Raw genomic sequence first — 19,197 nt, forward strand, 5'->3', positions numbered from 1 at the left:
TTGTTTTCAAAGATAATTAAGTTTGTTTGTCATCATTTTTTACGTATGATCAGCGAGTGCGAGAGAGCCTGGAGCAACGTTTTGGAGTGTATTCGGTAGCCAAATTCATAAGTAGATACAATATCTGACGACGAAACGAGACGGAATACTTCGAGGAGTGCCCCTACATCAATCAAGTGGTAATCATGTAGGTTGGGGGATACGTAAACAAAATTCGACTAACAAACAAATACAAAACCAAAAAGTAAAATAAATAACAACAACGACAAATATCCAAAAACTTGAATGTGTCAAAAGCGAAGCAAAGTCATGTTGGAATTGCACAAATAGCCATAGATACTAAGTACACGCTTTGCTAGCGAACTCTACTATACAAGTAAAGTTGGCTTTTTAAGAAGATATTTATCTTGGTGTGTTTTTTTTTTGTTTTTGTTTTGTTTTTGGTATAAGCATAAAAGGCTGGGACATGCATAAATCTGAGTAAATTTGACAGCTATTTTTTTGGCACTTGCCAAATTCTGGCAACGGCAACAGATCAAAGGCAACTTGAAATATGTAAAAAATGAACACAACACAAACAAAATAACAAAACTTATATGCTATTGGGGAGTAGACAAAAATGAAATTGTGCGTGTCGAAACTGACGGCGTAAAGAGTCAACGGGTCTAAATACATTTGAATGTGTGAAAAGCAGTCGACGAATTTTTAGTTTAACTATATTTTTCCATTTCAATTAAAAGCGCTAAAACCAAAAAGCTGTAAGGAAACGCGACCTGTTTCGACCTGTTGAGCATGGCTATATTTAATCGGTTTATGTGGCATCGGAAACTCCCCATTCGATGTGGCAGAGTTAACAAATTTTTCAGTTTAAACGAGCGACATGAATGTTGTAAACTTAAGTTTTATTGTGGCGTGGCTAATGGCCCCAATGGCAACCAAAACAGGGCCTACAACGAAAACCATCAGCTGCAACAACAGCAGCAGGAAAACAGTCAAGAGTTGAGCTCAGTTAAGAGTTGAGTTGAGTGAAGAGACGTGCAAATGCTGCCGCCACAAATTCAATTCATTAACGACCGACCCTCTCTCTTTCCTAACTTTCTGGTATTGCATAAACGACAAATCGAGTAAAAGCCGCAGCAAGATGTTAAATTGTTTTCAGGCAAGTGAAAAGCGAGACTGGGTTAAAGCTGCACTCTAGTGCACTGGAATGTCAAAGTTGAGGCACAGCCATGGTATGGAATGGGATTTCTGGTTGCGGCATAATTATAGTATGTACATATATAACTAAACTTTGATGCGAACTTCGACTCGGACTAAGTGTAAGGATGATTGATGCCGTTAAGTACAGGTTGAGAGCGTAGTTTGATTGCTTTTAAGCGCAGCTTGGGAAGCAAACGTGATGCCGCAACAGCTGTTAAACTTAAATATAGTTTACAAACTATGTACTACACATCAGCACATAGAATCAACAAAAAACCTAATTGAATAAATAATTTAAACCCAATTTGGAAGTTTGGCTTGTGGCCAAACCTCCAGTTGAACACGTTCGCCATAAAAACACATGGCATCTGTATAATTATACAGTTAATATCTGCTGTGTACATGTTCGTCTACGAGTAGTCGTCTATATAATTATATATCTATTAAGAATTGCGACTGGCAATCACACAATATTTGCAGGGGCTACACTTAAACACTGGTCACGTTTATCCGGTGCTCAATGTCAAAATTGATGGAAATTGGCAATATGCAAATCTATCAATCGAAGAGCGAATTGTGAATAAAGTGTAGAGGGTGTTGTCTAAAGCTATAAAAAGAGAGTGACTAAAAAAAGAAAAGTATATAAACAGAGGTAGCAATTGAACAAAAAAGTCAGTGAAGTGTGATAGAGGAAACATTTCTTCAACTAGATGAACAACGCAAATTGTTGACTCCAATAAAATGTGTTACCTCATAGTCATTTTCTATGCTCCAAGTTCAAGTAGAACTTTGCTTCTGTTTGGACTGTTTTGTTTGGAAGTTACGTTACGCTTTGCTTGGCCTGATCTCCATAGCGCGGGGTCTCGACCAGACTATTATCACCCGTGTCCATTTCTTTTTGTTTTATTTCATTTAAATATCGTTTTTGTTGTTGTTGTGTTTTTGTTTTTTGGCGCAGCAGTTCATTGACTTGTTTGCTGTCTTTCCGCCCAGCTGGTTATAATTTGGAGTGAGCATTCTGCACACCATTCTCTCTTTCTCTCTTTCTGCGTCTCTTCATTTCTGTCATTTGTTACTCGTAACTGTTTTGCATTGTTTTATGGCCAGCATTACGCTTTTCGTGCCTATTTGTACATGGGAAACGACGCCATGAACAACTCCAACTCCAATACTAACAACAAGAGCAACGTGCAACAGTTTATATTTAATGCGAGGGGTGGAGACGGGGCGTTCAGGTTGGCGGGTTTGTTTGGCTGGGTCACCCTCTGGGTTAGAAGTTGCACTGAGCAACGTTTACCGTTGCTTATTTAATGTCACACGTTTCTTTTGTTGACTCCATATGTATGTGCTACAAGACTTGTGTGTGTTGCAAGTGCGAGAATGTGTGGCAATTTATGTGCTCCACATAATGTGATTGTAATTAGTTTTTCCATGTTTTGTGTCTTTATTTTTTTTGGGGCGATTTGTCAGACAAGTTCTTGGGGCGTCACGTCTCTTTGTCCATGTTTGACGGTGTCCCATTATATGTCATGAAAATGCTTCAAAGGGTGTGATAAAAGGCGATAAACATGTTTTTGTGCAGAGAGTGAAATAAACTCAGAATGAATGGGGAAAGAATTGCTAGTGACTTAAATAAATGTGTTATATTTGACATCAATAAACTTTAAAATACAAGTAGCTTATATTCAAGTAAAGATGTAAAGATGCATTATTTGGGTATCTAAATGATTGCATAATAATCTTAAATGTGCAAAGGAAGACTGCAAATTTTCTTTTACATAAATGTTTTCTTTTTATGCATGCTATTCAAACTGTCTCTCGTAATAGATTCGTATGTAAATCACAAGCAGTTTTTACTACTCTACTTTCAATCAATTTAGATTTACATCTTTAAGGATGTAAGTTGCAATTAGAAATGTGGGCGTCGATGCCGTTGCAATTCCAGTTAATCAACTCGTTTATAACCAAAAATAGTAGATGGTTCAGTTCGTGGATGGGACAGCGATAGGAGGCCAACTCTTTGATTTTGTTGGCAACGAGCGAAAAGAAGGCGAAAACATTAATCATGCTAATGGCCCAACACCATTTGTTTGACTCGCTTCGTTCGGAAACTACAATCCAGAAAATGAGTAACAAGCTCCAACAACATGGGTGACTGCGCCCCCAAGGCGACGATGGCGACGACGATGGCGAGGGAGGCGGAAAAATATATTCAAAAAAGGGAAAACTATTTTGCAGGCGGCCAAGCGGCCAGCAATTCGGTGTTTGGTGTTCGGCGTTCGCCGCTTCAACGTTTTCCACATCGGCGCACAAAAATTAGCAAAGAGATCAACCTAATAAAATTGCCGCCGCATTACGAGAGCATATACATATACAGCAGCGATAATAATACTATACAATATACTATAAGCAGCAAGCATCCATCCATCGATGGGGCTGAAATGCAAATGCAAATCTCAGAGAGCGCAGCAAGGGAGCCACCAGCAAACCAGCAAAGCAAAAAAAAGCAATAAATAAATTAAAAAGAGATGAAGCAAATGCTCGACATGCAAAAGTTGAAAGTAAAAGGAAAGCATTTCTCGCTGCGCGACGACTTTCCCAGAAAAATGCCAAAATGCCGGACAAAAATGCAATCAGCAAATGCTGCTGCCGCCTCCGCTGTCACTCCCCCCCTCTGCTGCCAACTCTGCGGCTGCGGCTGGACGGGATTGTCTGCTCGCCTCTTGCACAGTGTGGGTGTGACCTGAGACTGTGGCGTCCAAGGCTGGCGAAAAGCGAGACAATGACCAGGCCTGACAAAAGCCAAATGGCTTTGAATTGTTGCCACTTTCAATGGCTGCCACATGACAGCAAAAGACCAAGAGAGAGAGAGGGAGACAAAGAGAGGAGCGTGCAAAATGTCTCCTAGGTGCATTCATTGTTTAAACTGCCTGACAGCTCTGTATAAATTAACAACATTTCAAGTCAGAGCTAATCTCTATACCCTCTATGCTCTATGCCTCTCTCTCTCTCCTTCTCTTCTCGCTATCTACGCCAGCCTTTCAATTAAACATCAGCACGTTTTTTATGCCAGTCTGCAGTTGCAGTTGGTAGCCTGCAGCCTCGATAAAAAATGGATTTTAACGCCAAAAAGTTCGACTGTTGCCAAAATCAAATAAATACAAAAGACCAACAAGCTGTGCAGCAATTTAAGCAAACATTTTAAGCACAGTAAACACTCGCTAAAAATACTTATGTGCTTGCAAAGCAATTGATCATTTGTCATACAATATTCATCAATTTAACTGCTATTTATATTTGCTCTATTTATCGATTAGCCACTTCAATACTTTTGCCAGCATCTGCAGTTGTTTGTAGCCAAGTCGAACTGTAGTTTGTGGTATCGAGGCCAAATACGAGTTGGGGAACTGCCTGTCGCGTCTCTGTCTCTGTCTCTGCGACTCTTGCTGTGTGAGTCATGGACAATATTGCCACCAGACCGCACATTGATACAGTTTTCCGCAAAAATGAAAATTGTGCATATGCATATGCTACTCAATGATGTATGGGCTTGGCAAAGATGAAGTGCAGTCAACAATGGGGGACAGGGGGAGGGATGGGGCGTCAGCTGGACGACAGAGAACAATCCGCTGCATTCATGCAACTTTCCTTTTTGTGCAGTTCTAATTAAGCAAGTAAATTACGACAACAGGCAGGCAGCAGGCAGGAGGCAATTTAAATGTAAATCATTGCAATTAATCATTTAATGACAATTCTGCAGAGTAGTGGAAAGTGTGGCGAGAAAAGTGAGAGAGAGTGAGAATTGTGGTAGAACGCGTTTCCTTTCACGAATCTCCAAAAGTGGCGACACAACTTTACTGTTTAGCCATAAACTGTAAAGAGATAACGCAAGCAAGCTTAAGTCTGTTTGATTAAATTTGAGCAAAATGCGCATTTAATCAGTGTCGAAAAATAATTACATGATGTCAGCTAGAAATCAAAACATTTCTCTCCGATAAATGCGACTCTGATAAGACAAATACAAAACACACATATAAATAGTTAATGACGGGTGTTAACTATAATTTTGAGGGTGTTTTTCGTAAAGATAAAAATGAAATGAAAATACTAAATCTATAAGAAGAATTCATACATTTTACAGAGTAACCTGGCGTTCAATACTTATCGAGTAAATCTCCCGCATTCTCGCTTGTCGACAATTAAATTTTTAGCCATTTGTGGCAGCGAGAGTTTTCACTGAGCGTTGCCATAAACGCAACTGATGATAGCCCAATTTGCGATTGGCCATCTTCGAATAGGCCAACGTTTATTTATTAGAAATGCTTACAAATCAGACACATTAGCAACGACAATTTTCTTGCTTTGTCTTCGACTTTGTGTCTGTTTGTCGCAGGCGGTTAGAAAGTGCGCGTCGACTAATATTCATAATAAACGATAGACTAGAAACAAGAAACAAGAAACGAGAGAGATATATGACTGGATAGTTGGACCAGCACTTTCCCAAGGCAAACTGAAGCGACGCGTCGGTCATTAGAAGACATCATGGCAAAAGAGATGCCGCTGTTAACTGGCAACTAGCATCTGGCAACGTGCAGCACAAAAAGTAGAACGAAACAACAACGAGGAAAACTGCGGCAAACAACTTGAATTTCTTTCTACAACTTTCAGAGTGTGTGTGGCAAGGGAAAGGAGGCAGGCAGCAGGCAGAAGGCAGCACTACCGGCTTATGCATTGCAATTTAGTTTCGATGCGTTTGCAGCCTCAAATGTAAGCAACGTGGCGTATGCGCAATGTGCATTTTGATGAGCAGCATCAGCAACAGCAGCCACAACAACAGCCATAGCCACTGCATATGGGCCAAGACAATTACGACTGCAAATTAAGTTGTTTTCGTAGTTGTTGTTGCTTGCTTGTTGCGGCTGCTGTGCGGGCGTTGGGCGGTCTAGGGGCGTGGCAAGGCAATTATGTCCAGCATTCGTGTAGAAAAAGTGAGCAGCTATGTACATCAAGCAACCGAAGCAAACCAAGTTGCGGGGACCATCTGCATATGGGAAAAGTGTGTGTGTGTTTGTGTTGGCGTAGATTGAGAAAATGTTGCTGCAGTGTGAAGGAAAAACCCGATCACCACCATGAATGCAACTTTTGCAGCTTAATGTTTTCTGCTCCAAAAAGCGCAAAGCGTCTGGAAAATAGTTTTTCTCTAGCCAAATGAAAACGAAAGGGAAAAATGTCATGGAGAAATATGCAAAAAGGAAAAACCAAATTCAAAATTCCAGAGTGCAAAAAAATTGCGTGTTTAATGCGCATTTGAAAACGTCATCTCAGTCTCACCTTGAACTTTTGCCCATGCGAATTGCGACTTGAAAAGTTTCTCAATCAGAATGCTAGTTGTTCATTAATTATTGCGCATTACACAACAACAACAACACAGAAACTACTACAAGCAAGCCTTTGGGGAGAAAACAAATTAGAAAATTGTTTGCTCCTAATCGCAGTGCTGACATTTGAAAAAGTTTTTGCTAATTGCTTGCACCAAAAGCTTGAACTTGAACTTGGATAATGGCAAGGAGATCATCGAAGGAAAAGGTAAAAGTGCAAATATCGAAAGTAGAAGAGCTGTAACTACAATAAGTATAAGAGTGGGAGACGCTTAATACTGCACTATAGTCAGCTGCAAAGTTACTGCTGCTTATAAACTATGCTCGTATAAGAACTGTTATATTCCCGTGTCGTATAAGAGTGTTTTGCATGCTAGATGTATAGTACATCTCTTATATTGTGACACAGCTGTTGCCGCTGTTAATATCAAAAGTGTATAAGATTATCTTTATAATACCCTTTGACAATAAGTCATAATGCTCCGCACTTATTCAATATTTACGGGGTATAAAAGGCAGCAGCAGCATCATAAATGCAAAATACGTTGGCTTAAGTGCAGTCGATTCATTCATGAATAATACGTGTACCGTATGTTGTTAAAGCTTCACACACAGACAATCACACACACAGGCGTAAGTTAGCGGGTGTTTTTTAAGTATCATGTTTTTGTTTTTGTTTTTGTTTTTGCACTCACTTTTTCGCTTCGCTCGTAGTTAGCTGGAAATTTCGGGGAACTCGAGGAGGAGGAGGCACCGAAAAAATGATGATGGCGATGCCGAATGTGGCGTTAATGGTGACGGCGACTGCGACTGCGACTGCAACGCCAACTGCAGCTGCAGCTGCGACTGCGACTGCAGCGACATTCGCTGATGATGCAGCGACGAGAGCGTTGGCGTTGACATCGACAACGATGTTGGGGTCATGATTAAATGCCGCATGTTATTGTTGTTGTTGTTTATTTTTGTTGTTGTACTTGTCGCGTTATTATAATTGTTGTTGTTGTTATTGTTGTCACAGATGTGTTGATTTGAACAATGCACCACTTTTTCACTCTCTTTTCGCTGTTGATTTGAAATTTCAACTCATTTCAACACAGCACAGTTACATTGTTTATTTATTTATTATGTTTTGCTGTTGTTGTATTTTTTGTGTGTGTTTTTGTACTTTTTGCTATTTGCTCTTTGCCTTTCATTTGATGTAAATGTCAATTGTCTTTATGGCTCTGCACATTTTGCACGCCGTCTCGCTCCCTCTCTCTCTCTCTATATGATGTTGAATGGGGATCATTAGCAGGTCAAAGGGGCTCAATGGGGGGTCAGACCTTCAACAGTTGCTGTTGCTGCTGGACCTTGCGGATGTTTTGGTCAGGCAATGGGCCAAGTGGGTTACGTTCCAATTGCCGCAAATAATAAATAATAACATTCAGAAATAACAGAATGTGCTCACAGTTCTCTCTCGCTCTGCCTTGATCACTAGCTGTCTCGCTTTATCTTTCCATCTCTCGCTCTCTTCTAGTACAAATTGCTTTGAACTTTAACTTGACTGCACTCAAAAAATCCCAACTAAAAATGTCCAACGCTAGTCAAACAATATTTTTAGAGTTAGAATGTTTACGTTTATTTACTTTATTTTTCTTTCTCTCTCTTCCAGAATTTAGGTACAAAAGTTAGCGAATTTCCATTTATGTACAGAAGTTATCAAATCTACATTTATTTATTTATTCTTGCATTTAGTTTAGCTTTCTTCGTCTCTCTCTTTGCAGTATTGCATATTGCGCTTGTTTATTTTTGTTTCTTATCTCTTATCATCTTTCGACTACCTTTTCGCTATATTTTTCACCTTATTTCGCACTTCTCTCTCCTCTGCTGTCTCTTTCGTACTCTCTTATAACTAGGCTGGTTCCCTTGACGCGTCTTATCAGCGAAATTGTCGCCATAAAACAACTACAACAATTATTCGACTTTAGTTCTTTTCTCTTGTTTTTCCGCTTTGGTTTTGCGTTCGTTCGTTTTTGCAAGGGAAATGAAATTGAATTAATTTTGCATTGACATTCAGCGTTGCTCGAGGGTGCGGTGGGAAAAGAGGAGCGGGCTAAGGAGACGACTTTTGTCAACTTTTGGTTTCAATTTGTCTTGTGTTTGTTTTTTGCCATTATCTGAAGGGAACTCTTTCTTATTTTTGGTACGCTGAGCATATCAGCAATTGATAACCACCTCAACGGCAACGGCAACCGCAACCGCCACCACAATTTGCCAGCTCGTGCAACAACAACAACACGCAAACACATTAAAAAGTCGTAAACATTTTAGATAAATAACGTATACGCCACCGTTGCGAGCAGAACAAAATTCATATTTCAAAGGTTAAAAACGGTGAACGAATTGAAGGTTTTTATGTTAAAACCAGCTGAGAATTCAGTAAATTAATATAAGAGGCTTCTGGTGGAGCAAGTTTATAATGAAAATATAGAAGATTTTGAATATGCATAATTAATTAAGTGATTTATTGCAGGAAACTATAGTTGAAATTTTCATATTGTAAGACGACATTTATTTTAACATATTACTGGCAATAAAAATTAAAAACTTTAAATTTTAATAATAATTTTAATACTAAAGTCATTTAATTTTAATATTTTGCTTTTATACTTTATTTAAGCTCAAATATACTTCATTTGAATATCTAATTCATTAAATTAAAAACTTGATCGCAATCATTTCAGTTGACTTTATTTTAATTGTTTGTCTCATATTTTTAGCAATTAGAGTAATTATATTTGTTCACTTGCATTTTCATTGCAACTTTAAATGACAGCTGTTTTTCTATTATAATGCGTTTTCCCAAGTCCCGCAATTGAGAGCAGACAGAAAAAAGCCATTTGCCCAAACTAATTTACTAAGCTAACTAACTGTCCAACTATTGTCTTTCCTCTCCCACCCACACACCAACACTCCCTCTCTCTCTCTTTCTCCCTGCCTGGTTAATTATAATTGAGCTGTTGTTGTCTTTGCCTGAGTTTAATATTTCAGTGTGTGATCTAATCAACTTGTCGTTTCATTTGATTAACAAGAACAGCAACACAGCAAAATCTGCTGTTGATAATTGACTCAACAAAAGGGGACCAAGAGGGAGGGTTCTCATGAGGGGGGATGGGGAGGCAGCGTCACAGAATATTTTTGCAGTCGCAGTTCACAGATTATATAACGTCATTTTGGTCATTTTGAAGTGAACAACTGAGAGAGACTCGCGGCTAATTATTTGCGAACAAAACACAACACAGCAGCCAAAGCAGCGCTGCCAGCGTCGGCGTTAGCGTCAGCGCCGACAGCGACAACGACGACCGAATTACACGCACCGAATATGTCCGAAGGCCGCAGAAAAAACTGGCAAACTTTAATGTTTTTGTATTTGGGCAGCCAAAATTGAGTAAATCAGAAACATAAACGTCGTGCACGTCGAAAAGCGGGTCGTCGCATTAACACAACAATTTCATCAACTGCAATTTTGAGCAATAAATTCTATTACGATTTTTCCATAATTTTCTTTCGGTTTTTTTGCTGCGCTCGAAATGCTTGCGAAATGCAAAAATGCACGCGAAAATTGCAAAGAAACACAACAACGCACCAATACAGCTGCAGTTGCAGCTACAGTTACGGTGGGTGGTGTGATGGTGTGCGGGGGGTTTGGGGCTGGCGTCGACTACACAACACACAGCACACAGCACAGCACAGCAGAGCGCGGCGGCGAGAAAGGCGCGCACCAAGTGGAATACAAATTGTAACTAACACAGCGCAGCGACGACCAAACGGCGCAAAGCCTACGACGCAGGCAGCGGGTATAATGCTCAGAGCGGCGTCGTCGCTCAGCGAGAGTGGTGGCGAAGGTAAAAGCCACTAACGGCAGCAGCAGCACAACACGATAAAGTAAAACACCAACAACAACAGAACAACCACAAACAAAACAAATACAAAAACCTTTTGCAGCGGAGCTCCGCACACGGAGAGCAACAAAAAAACGGGAGAGCGCACGAAGATCGTGGTGACTCTCAAACTCCAAAACAAGCACACAACTCTGCTGCTGCTGGAGCGACGCGCACAGCTGACTGCTACTGCTGCAGCTGTGGTGAAGTTGCCTTTGGTGAAAAGGTCATGACGAGCTTTTGCTTTTTGCATTTGCTTTTGCATTTTGCTTTTGCTTTTACAACTGTGAGAGAAAGTATTGAACGGCACTCTCGCGCTCCTGTCTCTCTCACTCTTTCTATGTCTGGTGGTGGTCTCATTGCTACTGATTTTGTTGATTATTTAATAGCATTTCGCACAGTCTTTTTGTTATTGGCGAGCTTCAGAGCGTGGGTGGTGTATGTCTGCGTGCATTGAACTTGACATAAAACGAACTAATTGTTGCTACTGTGTATCAGAGGCGTTGTTTTTATTATATATGATGAGTTTGGTTTTTTTGTTTCTTTTAATTGCGTGAAATTTGAGGCGCGCTAATTGTGGGTTACTTTATATGAGCTCCGTGAGCGGCTTTTGTGGTGAAAATGCTGTAGCGTGTGTGTGTGGTGAAAATATTTGCGTGTGCCTGCGGTTACATGTTAATGAACTTGTGGTTTGTGGGTGTTGAATGATAAGCAATTAACAATGGTAAAGGACTCCGCTAAGGTTGTGAAAGTGGGTCGTTATCGAGTTCAAGTTCTCTACTAATGACCCAGTTTTGAACTCTTCTACCAGCTGGCTATACAATAGCACATCACGACACGCACAACAATAAAATTAAAATTAAAGAAATGAAACAACGTGTGCTCAACTAATCAAACAAAACGCATTCGGATCGTGTCTGTTGTAGGAGTATAACGTGTCGTTTTCTTCTATTCGATTGTGACAGTGTAACTTTCATTTTTGTTTTTGTTTTTTTCGTAAAGTTTGACGGGAACTCGCGCATTGGGAAACTGTGGAAACTGGATTGCCACAAATAGAAAATGAGAGTCGCGATCGAGTTCAATGAAACGATGAATTGAAAAAAATAATACTAACAAGATTGCCTCTGGCAAAGGTACGCGACTGACAGACACCCTGTACTCAGACACACTAACCTAGAATATGAAGCAAGCAGTATAATTGCAAGCAGTGCTTTCGGTTGAAGAATCAGCTGTTGTTGCATACGATTTTGCGCTCAAAATTAGTGCGCATTGAATATGTTTGTTTGTTGCTTTTAATTTAAATAACTTACCCTGTCCATTAGCTGTTCATCATTGCGCTTGCGTCGTGCAGGTGCACGTATAATGCGACCAGCATCTGGAGCATCCATAGTATCCAAATTCCTCTGTTGTGCTTAGGATAAAAATAATGCTAGAATAAGAAAATAGTAGAAAACTAATTTTAAGAAAACACTATACATTTAAAGTATTGATAAATAATTAATATATTAAAAGTTAATTATGACAATCAGTTGTCTAATTGTACCACTAACCATACAATACATGTATTGTATGGTTAGTGATTGTACTGTTCCCTTAATTTACGCACACAAACTTCAGCAGTCGAGACGCAAACCCTGTTGTTCAACGCACTGCTTGCTCAGTTCATAACTAGGCTAAGGTTGCTACCATTGCTATACGCTCCACAGCGAACTCGTTTGCTGATGCGGTTGCGAGCTTGGCTAAATACAATCCACCACTGATCTTATACCGGTTTTATATTCTGCTTGAGTACAAAGTTGTATGAGCACTAAACTTACTCTTATATTTTTCTAAAAATTGAAATGATCGGATCAAAAAGCAAGCAGTAATTTTGTACTTACTCTTATTTGCAAATCGCTGCACTCCACATTTTGTTAGGTATATGTAAAATGATATCTTCACAATTATATTTGGCAGTTACAATTCCGTTAAGTACGATTGCTTATTTTTAATGGAAATTTACAATTAGTTGTTGTGGAAGCAATAGTTACAGTAGTCGTTTCATGGAACTCTGAAAACGAAAGAAAACATTAATTTTAGATATGTTAAAGACACTTTCGATCAATAAACTATAAACTAAAGGACAAAGCGCTTTTCAACGAGATACATATTTAAAATTGATTAGGGCAGAAAATTCTATTGGCAACATTTTGCTGCTTCGCTTGTTCTTTGTTCGACAAACTTTGCCTGCAAATGTTGCTGAATAAATTATCAAGTTCTAGCACAAAATTGCCCAGCGAATACAATGGCGAACTTTCGCTAGCTGCATTAAACTTTAAAGCGATGACAAAACCGAACCGAGAGAAACTGTCAACTAATTAAATACTTTACCACAACTTGAGCTAAAGGATTTGCTAATGATTTCCACTGTCCTTAAATACAACTGCAATTATTGATGTAGCTGCTTAGCATGCAGACAGTTGACGCTGCTTAAAGCCAAAAAAAAAGCAGCTACCAAAATAGGGCAAGCAGTCAGATAGTCTGTTGACGTATGGAGACAGATACAATGGCTGTTGATACTCGTAGAATTGTTACGTCAGTTGAGTGATTCACTGCGGATCGGACGACATAGAGAATGATAAGAGAGTGAGAGAGAGAGATAGAGAGAGACTGCAAATGCAAATCGTCGCTTATCAAAGCTCGTTACCTGTTGGCTTTGTATTCAAAAGACAAGGAAATACTCTTAATTAATGCGCAAAGCTGTAACAGCAGCAACAACTACAACAACAACAACAACTGCAAACTGTTGAAGTACAACAACAACAACAGCCAAAGCAAAGCAAAGCGATAAGAAGAAGCAACAGACGAAGACAATGTCTAAACACAAATACAAAGCGAGCGCATGAATCCAAATAAGTGTGGCTGAAAAGCGTGGAAAAGCTTGCCACCTGCAACTGCTGCAACTAACACAAACACAAAGATACACACACACACACACATATACATACAAACACAATCATAAGTAAAGCAACGCTCTTTTTCTTGTTTGTTTTCCTCACGTTTTTTTCTTGTGCGATTGCAGAATTTTCCTTTTGCATAACGCGCCCAAAACCAAAAGATGCCGGCGCCAAGTTGCAGAATTGAATTGCAGATGAGCTAACGAGGCTGTTGGCGAGGGCGGGAGAAAACCCTCTTTCGCTTTCCCCTTCCCTTTCCCGGTTTCTTTCTCTCTATCTCTCAAGGCGGAGAAGAGCCATCTCTAGGTGTGGAAAACTGTGTTTGCGATTGCACAAAAAGGAAAACAGTCAAAAATTTGAATTATAACACCTGTGTCTACCGCTGCTGCGCAAAAAGACAAAAGTTGTTCAACTACAACAAAGCAATACCCTGGAAAAGTGGCAGAATAGGGATTGTGTAATCAACTGACTCATACTCTGTAATACAATCATAACGAAAGTGATGATGGATTTCCTGTAAACTCAAACCGATCACAACAGCGCGATGATCATTAAAAGTCTTTAAAAATTGTGCAGCAAAGTCGTTAAGACCTTTTTGGGGTCAGTTCTCGCTAATGAAGACATTTCGCAAGCGTCGACGTCGACGACGACGACGACGACGATTAAGCATTCATTTGTTATTAGCATGCATTAAGATGAGCATGAGATACTTAAACTCAAAGATGCATGCCGATATTGCAAACCTTTTCACACGACACACGTGCCCCGGCTTGGCCAGATTATTGAACTGCGCCTCTTGCTACGAGTATTTGGCAAAGTTCAAATGCCTTTTTGCTTAATGCGACCCACTAAAAAAATAACAGCACAAACGACACGTCCACTATACTACAAAAGGCAGCTCAACAGAGAGATGCCACATCGAGGTGGAGACTGAGATTGTAAAGCAAGAAAGGGGTGTGAAGGGCAACGAAAGGGGGGAGGAGACACCGAGGCCAGAAACAGACTCAGACAAAAGCACAAGCCCAACAATTTGGGTCAATTGGCTTGCTGGGAAGAATGAGCAAAAAAACACGAAAAAGGAAAAAAAAAACTTGTTCTCAACGCTTCTCTGACAATAATAACCGCAAGATACATGAATGAAGAATCAGATAGAGCAGCCATTATAATGGCAACGATAAGGCCCGAAAGAGCAAAAAGTAAACTCAATAAAGCACCATGATATATCGCTGTATATAAAGACATGTCAGCAAATTATAAACATCAATAAAAAATGAAACAGTTTATGCCAGAAAAGTTTAGACCACAAAAAAAGTAAGTAAACCAGAAGTTGCAATTTATTTAGTCAATTTCAGCAGCTTCTTTATGGAACGAGCAAAGTGGCATTGGCCCCTAGAAAAAGTAAACTCAACTGCGACAGTCTTGAGTTATTGTGACTGTTGTCAATAAGTTGCACTTATTTATGGCTGTGTCAATAAAATAAGTTATCTAAATGATATTGTCGACAGCTGTAGCGAATTGCGATAACAACAGTTTGCAATAATTGCCAACAACTTCTTAGGTCAGCGGAGTTGATAAGAAGCTCAGCTAGATAGCCTACTTTGCTTAAATTCATAATCGATCGATGAACTTTAGGTTCTAGCACATAGATGATATCATTTCCAAGTTTACTAATTAAAGTCCACGCTGATCTCAATGATTTTGATATATGTTATTGCTTAATTTCCAAGAAAAGAAATTAATTCAGATCCAACTGATATCATATCTTATCGTGGCATAATTTTATTCAGCTATTTCTAGCCATGTTGTTGTCAAAGAATCGATACTGATCTAGATGATATCATATCGCAATCGCTGGTTTTTAGTTACCATCTAGATTTCTATTCGCTCAGTCGATTAATTTCAAGAAATGTTTGGCCATCAACCGACTTTTACGATATCTATCTTTAATAGGCAATGCTTGGTTGACGTTTCCCAATTTATTTTCGTTTTCGTGAACTTAATAAATATTTGCGGATCGTGTGAGGTGAGGTGAGGTGAGGTGAGGTATGAGGCTGCTTGGAGTGTGAATTCATCACGATGACAAAACGGTTTCCAAGGGCAACAACCGCAATGTTATTGTTGTTTTATGACAAACTTTTGCTTACTTTTTTGTTGTTTTTTGTTTTGCAAAGTTTTCGCTGCGACTGCGAAAGTTGCGCTAGAGCCCGAGGGGGAAGTCGGCACAATTCACGGATCATTTGGCAGAGCAACATTAAAAATTGCCTATGAAACGCAATAATTTAACTATGGGGTAGAGAAAAACGATGTGGAGGAAGTCGAGAAGGAGGCATGAGGAGAAGAAGGAAGAGAAGGAGGAGGAGGAGAAGGCTCTTTACTTGGGTTGTGGAACTACGCGAGAATGCAAATCGAGTTCAATGAATTTGTGTGTCAACAGTTTGCCATTTTTGACTTTAATTAACGCAATCGATGAACCCAAAAGAAGCAAAATTTAAATTATATTGCATATGCATAAATGCTGTATTAAATGAAGTGGAAACTTAAAATTACCATACAGTTGCAAGGACTCGCCTCTTATGCTTATCTTAAGACGAGCTACGTGGACAGAGGAGTGAAGAGGAAGAGGAGTCTCACTCTGCTATGTTAACGCTCCAAACGTTACACTAATGATTTTTCTCAAGCGATCGCAATCGCTATGGGAAGAACGATTTACACAACGCAACAAAAACGAATTTACATTGCATTTAAAGGGAATAAAATATATTTGAAATATTTAATAAGCTTACTACCTTAGATTTTTATAGACGCACAACAGTACAAATTAAATGTACAGAAATAATTCTGACTGAATATGTTTTTATATATAATTATATATATAATTTAAGCTATCGAAACTTAAGGAATCCTTGATTATGTTCCTCTTTGTCTTCAATTAAAGTGGATGTCACTCTTAATCTCTGTTAATCTTTCTACTCGCCTCACTTACATATGGGATTACATTGTATCTTTGTAATTAATTTGAAAGCTCGCAAAAGTAATTTATGACTGCGTGAACTTGTTGGTCAGTGTAATTAAAGAAAGGCAAGCAATAATAAAAGAAAACGCCCCCAACAAACAGCAGCCACAACAACAGCAACAACTTCGTCTGGACTTGGACGAGGCGGGCAAATTCAAATGCCATGCAAAAATGCAATCAAAAAGCGCCTCGAAGAAGGCGGCGCGAAATGAAAGACGCTTGCGACAACAACCACAGTGAAGGGAGTGAAGGGGGTTGCACGATTTTGGCGCCTCAAGTGTTAATAAAATGTTTGCAGTTAAGTTACCGTAACACATGCGGATATTTGGCAGAGAGAAGAGAAAGAGCGAGAGCGAGGTGGAAGCGGCAGCAACACATTTGCGGCAACATTTGCAAACTCGATGCGAAATGAATTGCAACCAAATGTTGCAAGATTATTGCATTTCTTTTCAATGATTGGCAATATGCTGTAGCTTCGAGCAGCATCCAAGACACACACACACACACATACATTTACACACTCTTGCTCACACAGACAGCACGCCAAGTGGGGCAGGGCAACCTGCAACGCTGCAGTGGCAAGCCGTAGACGCAACATGCAACATGCTACAAAAACAGAGCAATGGAATTTGCATGATATGTTTGCCATATGCAAATACTTGCAATACACTGACAGAATTAAAGCGGAATGCGAGTTATGATTACATTTTCAAACCAAACGAAGCACTACAGATTTGAAGAAACTTAAAGCCAGATATTTATTCACAAATCTTTTAACAACATTTCAGTATTTTCACTTTCTTAACTTTTAAATGATCGTTCCTTGAATGTCTCCAAATAAATTTCAAATTTTAAGAAATAATATAACAAAAAACAATAATAAATGAAATTCGAATTATTACAAATTTTCTCAAAACAACGTTTTATTATTTAAAATAATGAAAATTATAATTTGTAAAACACTTCTTTAAAAAATGATTTGGTTTTAGGCAATCAAATCTGTCTACTAATCATAATTACTTATTTAAAATACAATCTACACATTATCATTCCAATTCACTATATATTAAATAAAAGGTGAAATGATTATTCTACCTAGAAGATTTGGCTGAGTGTAAGAGCTAGGTGTTAAAACGTCGGCTCGACGTTGCACTTGGCTGCAAAAAAGCGAAAATGCAAATACGTATTCACATAATTTTTTTTTGACAGCCGCGGAAAACACCCGCCGCCTTAGACAATGAGGCTGTAGACAGAAAGGCAGACAGACAGACAGACAGTAAGTTAGAGACTCAGAGGTAAGACGGACAAAAAGGCAGCAAAAGAAAAACGCAGAGTGAAAAATGCCACGGAAACTGACATGCCAAGTGGACTTGGGCTGCATAACTGCATGGAAAGTGCAACTGGCAGCCACAAATTAAATGAGCGTTAAATTTGCCAAATTGTCCGAGAGAAAGAGCGCTAGAGACGGGGGAGAGAAAGGGGTGCAATTGATATAGGGCCTATTAAGAGCACAATGCTAAATAGATTGCTAGCGGTTATTATGATTATAATTGTTATTGTGGTCGTTTTTTGTTTTATTAGCATTACCACTGAAAGTTGAGGTTCAACAAACTCGAAAAAACCAAGTTATTTTTCTCTCTTTGTGAAGAAAGGCTTTTCTCACACTAAAATTAAGCTGTGAATAATAAAATATACTTTTTATTGACACCAAAAAGAACACTTAATTACGTCATCACTCAGCTCGAATTGTAGCTATCACCATTTGATATTATACTCGCCTATTATATGGTATTAGCTCATTTTGGGCCTTAACTTATCAAAGCTTTGACGATAACAAACATTTGCTAAAATAGAGAAAAACAATATGAAAGCTCACTCTCTTTCTCCCTCTCTCTCTCTATTTCTCGATATCTCATAATATGTCAGCACGATCGGCGCAATTGTTTTATTGGAGCTCCCTTATGAAACGCTTTGGCGCCGCGGCGCTGGCATCATTATCATTGTCTCATTGTTTAGAAAGTGATAAACGGTTATCTTTTGTTATTCTTTCTTTTGCGTTGATAACAGCCAACTAACTAACTAAACAATTGTTTTGTTTTTCAGTCATAATCATGACTTTAAATAACAAAAACACATCATTTGCCAATTTTATCTGATTCAAAACGTTTCTAGTAGCTCGTGTTTACAATTCGTTTGTATTTCAATTGCTATTAAATAATAGATGTATTAATTGGCCCACTAAAATTCACTACAATTTATACTTTGTTGTACAGTTTACTGACTATAGTTTATTTTATTTTTTTACACAACTGAAACTATAATCAATGTAAGTTTTGCTTTTGGTTTGCTTTTCAGTTTATTTATTGTCATTTATCGCAAGCAAAAACATTTTGTTATAAAATTAACTGGGATTTAAATATACAGTGGTTTGTTTCTATATATAAATTAATTATAATATAATCTGGGAATAATAGAATGCAAATTATAAATATTTCATTATAAATTAGATTTCCATTGAAATTGAATTTAATCACTAAACAAATGAAATCTCTATTTGAAATGTGAATAAAAGTGCTGTCGAAATGCGCTGAATGGTTTTATTTCTCGTATTTAGAATTATGCAAACAGTCGCCAGATATCAATTCATATTAAATTTGAAGCTGCCAAAGCTGAGCTGAGCTGAGCTGACATGGCGTTCAGCAGAGTGTGAACATTGCTTGCATAGTTGGCAAATGTAATTAATATGTGGT

At 38.7% G+C, this 19,197-nt stretch overlaps 2 protein-coding genes across 2 annotated transcripts in view; one reads left to right on the forward strand and one right to left on the reverse strand.

The window, feature by feature from the left end:
- The window catches only part of LOC133835337 (uncharacterized), a 31,213-nt gene extending 23,374 nt beyond the window's left edge, over positions 1-7,839 (reverse strand). The window contains 2 exon segments of the mRNA XM_062265347.1: positions 7,274-7,315; positions 7,317-7,839. Of these exon segments, the coding sequence (XP_062121331.1) occupies positions 7,274-7,315; positions 7,317-7,517 (243 nt within the window). The 5' untranslated portion in view covers positions 7,518-7,839.
- LOC133836007 (neuropeptide-like 4) overlaps positions 1-19,197 on the forward strand; it is a 135,485-nt gene that overhangs the window by 91,910 nt on the left and 24,378 nt on the right. The window lies entirely within an intron of this gene.

This window comes from Drosophila sulfurigaster, chromosome 2L, assembly GCF_023558435.1.
Source record: "Drosophila sulfurigaster albostrigata strain 15112-1811.04 chromosome 2L, ASM2355843v2, whole genome shotgun sequence".
In the NCBI taxonomy this organism is placed as follows: domain Eukaryota; kingdom Metazoa; phylum Arthropoda; class Insecta; order Diptera; family Drosophilidae; genus Drosophila; species Drosophila sulfurigaster.